This window comes from Lissotriton helveticus, chromosome 1_2 (genome assembly GCF_964261635.1).
Source record: "Lissotriton helveticus chromosome 1_2, aLisHel1.1, whole genome shotgun sequence".
NCBI classification, from domain to species: domain Eukaryota; kingdom Metazoa; phylum Chordata; class Amphibia; order Caudata; family Salamandridae; genus Lissotriton; species Lissotriton helveticus.
The window spans coordinates 147,386,992-147,392,991 of record NC_136058.1 but is presented as its reverse complement, the minus strand read 5'-3'; the positions used below and the strand labels follow the sequence as shown (position 1 = coordinate 147,392,991).

The 6,000-nt window shown below is 44.0% G+C and overlaps 1 protein-coding gene across 1 annotated transcript in view; it reads right to left on the bottom strand.

The window, feature by feature from the left end:
- Positions 1–560: 560 nt before the first annotated feature.
- The window catches only part of TTC4 (tetratricopeptide repeat domain 4), a 160,306-nt gene continuing 154,866 nt past the window's right edge, over positions 561–6,000 (bottom strand). Inside the window, exon 10 of the mRNA XM_078670273.1 lies at positions 561–697. Within this exon, the coding sequence (XP_078526399.1) occupies positions 595–697 (103 nt within the window). The 3' untranslated portion in view covers positions 561–594. The remainder of the gene's footprint in view (positions 698–6,000) is intronic.

The window sequence follows — 6,000 nt, the reverse complement described above, 5'->3', positions numbered from 1 at the left end:
CATTTTGGACGAATGTTTCTGCATATTGAAATAGCATCATATACTATAAATCTGGCCATCCACCATTCAGATGTGAAATGTAGGTAACCGATGCAGGTCGTTAAGTCTGCAACTGTGTCAGCTGTCCATACCAGAGTAGTATTGAGCAAAGCAGTACTGTCAATGTGAGGAAGTTTAAATAGCCAGCGGCCTGGTGGAATGTGTTTGATGGGGGCAGAATGAGAATAACTGTCCCAGTACATACCTGCACTTTAATTCCCAAGTATTGTAATAATTCCATTTCATATCAGCAGACATTTTTGACAGTGTCAACTTGTCACAACTCCCAGTATTTCGTGCAGTACTCCGAGTGAACTAGGTGTTAAAACAGATACTCCACACTCATTTGAGAGCTCCTCCTGTCCCATATAGCCTTCACATTCATTGAAATGTTTGCCAAACCAACCTGTTGTACACAACCTGCCTCACAATACTGTATTTCAGGTACGGTTGTTGCCACAGTACAGCCATATACTTAAACGCTAAAAGGCACGTTCACGTGATAAATCTGCATTCAAACGTTATTGTAAAAGTCTGGTGATGTTTATTTCATTATCATTTAATCCGATGAACTTTCCTGTCAGATAAATAATTTAAACAAAAAGATGACTGCTTTACAAAAATTATGAATGCCGGTGTTCCAGATTTGACGAAATACCTGCAAAAAAATGAAATAGTGAATTAAAAAAAACACACTAACATTTTTTAACAGTTACAAACAAAGAAACTCGAATGACTGAAATTGCACCAATATTCAAATACCACTGTGGAGTAGCAGACAGTAGTCTCTAGTGAACCAAACTGTAAAAGCAAGGTACGTCTCTGCAGCAATATTTCTCCTTCAGGGTATCCTCATTAATAGTTATCAGCACAGAGATGTCCAATGCAGGATACTGCAGAATAGACAAGCCATTTTAAGAATCAAGTTATGATTTTAGCGCACTGATGAAAGGCGATATTGGCCTTTTATATTTTCGTTTAAGAAAAGCCAAATTGCACTTACATTTTTTTTTTTTTAAATCAACATTCCAAAAATAAACTAGAATGATCTTTCACAAATCCTTTTTAAAAGGGAAAAAAGGAAACCAGGACAATATAGACAGAGTGGCTGCCGACCACAGACTGGAAAACTTGCACTGCATCTTTAAAGTATCCCACTCCTCAAGTAATCCTTCTTGCCCGATCAGTAGCAGTTACCACAGACAGCTCTTCACCACTGTCAGATGACACTAGCCACCCTTTGCAGACTCTGCTTGCAAGTCGATGACACAAAATCATATTCCCCTCCCAATCCCTTAATTATCTGGACGCATTGTTGGACACTAATGTCGCAAGTCTACATCCTTCGGAGGAGGGAGTATCATCTAATTGTCTGAAATGTTTTAAAAATACCCAATCGATTACAACCCAGGTTTCGTCTTTATTGGGTTCATTGGCTTCTTGCAGCTTCCTGGTACCTCACGGTAGACTTCACATCAGGTCTAAATGTGCAGTATTCTGTCAGCTGTAAAGACAGATCTGTTCTTACTCAGGCAGTAGAGCAGTTATAGTGCATGGTAGCCATCTTCGGATTCTTTTACCCCCATTGTTTTTATAAGGTAGGTTTTAAATCCTGTTGTCTCTAGATGTTAGTTCCTTGGTTTCAGTTAATTTTTGTCCCACCTGTTAACATTCCTCCTTTGAGGGGAGGTGGGTGGATCGTATGTGAATCCAGAAAACTTCAAGCTGCAAAACTACTCCTACTGGTAAGTAACCATTTTGTTTTGCAGCATGAATTCTTTTCTGGATTCACATGCTGTGCATTAGACTATGTAGCGGTTTACCCCGCCTGGGGGGGGTGGAGGGGGGCGGTGGCTGTGGCAAGGTGAGGAAGACTTCGTGAACAGGTGTTGAAGTATTTTTTGTCCCTCTTGAGCTTCCTTATTCATCTGTGTATCCATGCCGTAATGCGTGTGTGGGGATATCCATGTTGCCGCAGCACATGTGGTGTCCATTGGCACGTTGGCCATGAACTCCAGGGCTGCCCCCCTTTTTCCTTGTTAAGTGGGCTTTTGGTCATGTGTTTAGAGTCTTTCCTGCTGAGGCATAGCATACTTGAATTGCCTCTACAATCAACATGCAATTGTTCCCTTTGTCACAGATGCTCCCTTGTTGGACTTTGAGTAAGAGACAAACAATTGATTGCCCTTACGGAGTGGTTTTGTCTCTTGTAGATAATATAGTAAAGCTCTTCTTCCAGTCTTCCAGGGTATGAAGTCTTCTTTCTAGTTGTGTTTGCAGGTTTTGGAAGAAAACTGCTAGCTGTATGCTTTGGTTTATGTGGAACTTGCTTACTACCTTACTCGTCTATTAAGGCAGTCTCTATGGTGATGTATTTGAGTTATGCTTTGTGCATGGGTTCGAACATTAGTTATGTTAGGCCAGTGTTTAAGCTCCACTTAGGGGCTGGAGCCTTTCTTGGATGTGCAATCCTTTTGGACCCTCAGGGAATATTTTTATGGCTGGTGCTGTTCAGAAACATTTACATGAATGTCCCTGGTGTAGGCCATGTGCACCTTGAGACTTGAGTAGTTGATGTTACTGTCAAGTAAGTGTGTCAAATATATGAACACTGTTTCTTGTGTGGTAATTGAGCTTAGGGTATTGTATTTTGAGCACCATATGGTGTACCATTTTCACATAGCTATGTAGCATTGTCTTGTGGTCTGTTTTCTTGCCTCCTTTAGTATTTCCATTGTTCTTTGCACAGGATTAAATGCCCGAGCTCTATGTATTCAGGCACCAGACTGAGCGTCGCTAGTTCTGGGTGAAAACGTTGCCCCCTTTGCAGTGAGAGGGGGTCCTGGTCAGCTTTGAGCTTAATCATTTGTCCCCTGGCTTGAGTACCAGTTTTGTCTTGCCCGTTGAGGGGCTATGAGTATTATGCTTGTTCCTGGTTTTCCTCAGAACCCTTTGCAGTAGGGGAATTGGAGTAAAGGTGTATGCAAATGTCCCTGATCAGTTTAGTGACAGGGCATTCCCTATTGATTAGTGGTGTTGAACGGTGGAGGTGAAGGATTGTCCTTTCTTGTTGTCCATTGTTGCGAATAGGTCTACGTCTGGCATTCCCCAGAGGTTGAAGACAGGTTGCAGAGTTGTTTGTTTTATCTCCCACTCGTGCGAACTTCTGTTCTGTCTGCTGAGTTGGTTCGCTTCGGTGTTGTCCTTTCTTGGCAGGTGAATTGTCTTTAGGCTGATCTTCCTTGAATTGGCCAATTTCCATAAGTTTTAAATTAGTTTCTTAGGGTGAATGATTTTGTTCCTCCCTGTATGTTGAGGTAAAACATAGTTGTGGTGTCCTTTTGGATTAAACTGTCTTCCTTCTTAAGTGGGCTTGGAATGCCTTTAGTGCCAGGAACACTGTCTTCATCTCTAAGAAGTTGATATGCTTTATAGAGTCTACATTGTTCCATTGACCTTGTATCTCCAGGTTTTCTGAATGTGCTCCCCAACCCTTGTGTGGGATGCATCTGTTGTGATGGTCACTGAGGGAGTTGGTGTTTTGAAAGGTCTGCCTAGTTTTATGTTCTTGGATGCCCACCATTGTATCTCTGTCTGAAACTTTTCTGTTAGAACCACTAGATTCTCCCAACTTCCTGTGATTTATGACCAACTGCTGCATAGCCACTCTTGCAGAGGGCGCATGTGGCGGCATGTATGAGTGATGAGGGGGGATGCATGAGGCTATCATGCCCATGAGCCTCATGATCGCACTCACTGTCAGACACTGACCCTTCTGATAAAGGCGAGTTTGTTTGATGGCTGGCTTGTATTCTTCTTTAGGTTGGGTATGCACGTGCAACCTTGGAGTTTAATCTTGCTCCTAAGAAGGTTTTTTCTTGTTCTGGCTTTGTTCATGATTTCTTGTGGTTTATAGAAACCCACCAATTTTGCAGTGTTGTGATCACCTGCCTTCATCAGCCAGTCGCCTAGGTATGGGTAGACGTGTATCCCTCTCCTTCTTAGGGATGCTGCTAGGCTCTTTGTGAAGACTCTTGGTGGCGATTTAATTCTTAAAGGCAGGACTTTGAATTGGTAGTGAGAATTCTTGTGGAAAACCGGAGGTATTTCTTGTGAGCTTGGTTTATTGGGATGTGCAGATCGGAGTCTTTTAGATCTATTGTTGCCATGAAATCTCCCTTTAGCAGCTTGGGATTACCTCCTGCAGTGTTGCCATCTTGAAGTGTTGTCTGCTAATGAATTTGTTTATGAACCGGAGGTTTTAGCGTGAGATTTTGCTTTGGTACCTAGAAGGTGAATAGTTTCCTTTGATACTTGTTCCCTCCTTGGAACTTTCTCTATTGCTTGTTTTTGCAGGAGTTCCTTTATTTCTTCTCTTAATTGTGAGAGCTCTGTTCCTTGGAACCTCTTCTTTTTTGGTGGGTTTGCTGAGGGTTTGTTTGTTAATTCTACACAATAGCCGTGGCATACCATGTTTAAAATTCAACTGTTTGTGGTGATGTCTTTCCATTGAAGTAGGTGATGTGCTATTCTGCCTCCCACTGATGTTGTGTGGGGGTCTTTTGTTGTGAGTTTGCTCCTCCTCCTCTCGAGGGTTGTTTCCTGCCTCTTCCTCTGCCCCGAAAAGGCTGCCTTGGTTGCTGTGGCCAGGCATGGTATCTGGACTGCTGGTTTGATTGTTGTCCGCTGCCTTGAGTTGTCATTGTTGGCTTGTTGAGAAGACTCCCATTCGAGTGGGTCTTCTGGTGCTAAAGCATCCTCTTTTGAAGGTGCCCCTCTGTTGTAGGGCTCCCATAGCCCTGTGCGTTTCATTGTTCTTCTTTATTTCTTGAAGTGATTCATCAACCTCACTTACAAACAGGGCGTCTCCAGTGAATCCTGTTGATTATTGAGGTTTGTGCCTCTTGTTTGAAGCCTGATATTCAGAGCCAGGCGTGTCTTCTCAACGTTGGGCCTGTGCACATTTGTCTGCTGGCTGTGTCAACTGCATCTAGGCCTGATTTCAGGCAGGTGTTAGCTATGTTCTTTCCTTCTTGTAATATGGTTTTTGCCCTCTTTTTATCATCTGCCGGGAGCTTGTTCCTCAATTCCTCGATGCCATCCCATTGTTGGTGGCCATACCTGTTGAGGAGAGCATTGGAGTTTGCAATGCACCATTGCGTTCCTGCTTCTTTCTCCATCTTTTTCCCTACCATATCCATTCTTTTGCTTTCTATCTCTGGACGTGGACCAGTGGGCATTGCCCCTTCTTCTTGCGGTGGTGACAATGATAGAGTCTGGCACTTTGTATCCCTGAATGTATTTAGGAACCTTAGTGGGAGGGCTCCTATTTTTTCTCCACCCTTGGGGTTACCCCCTTTGGTGAGGCAGGCTCCTTGAAAGCCTCCTTGCACTGATCCAGGATGCTTGGTAGCATTGGGAGACATTGGGTCCCTTTGGTGGAAGGTGCCAAAGTCTCTAGGAGAAAATAGGAGTCTCCTTACTCCTCCTTTAAGGGGACCTCGAATGTATCAACTGCTCTCTTGATGAGGCTGTTGAAGAAGACTAGGTCATCTGGCGGCGAAGCCTTCGAAGGATAGCTACAGGCCTCTTCTTCTGGGCTTTCTGTTACAAGGCTGTTCCTTTCTTCCTCGAATGTCCCAGAGGCTTCCTCTTCTTTTGTGGCGTCGAGTTCCTCTTCAATGTTTTCCTCGTGCGTTTCGGGGATTGGCGAATTGGCATTATCAGCGGCGTCAGCGGGTTTCACGGGAATCCGGAATTCCTCCAGCGCTTTGTCGAACACCTTTTGTTGAAGGAGTGCCGCCATTTCTGCTTCGAGGCGTCTTTTCGTTTTCCCCACCTCGAAGGTCCTTTCGGCGTCTCAGACCAGGGAGATCCTCTTCTTGGGGGTGGAGGTTTCTGGCTCCAAGGGTGTGGTCTTTCTCTTCGTGGCCTCTAGTTCAGGCGCTCGCCTTAGTCGAT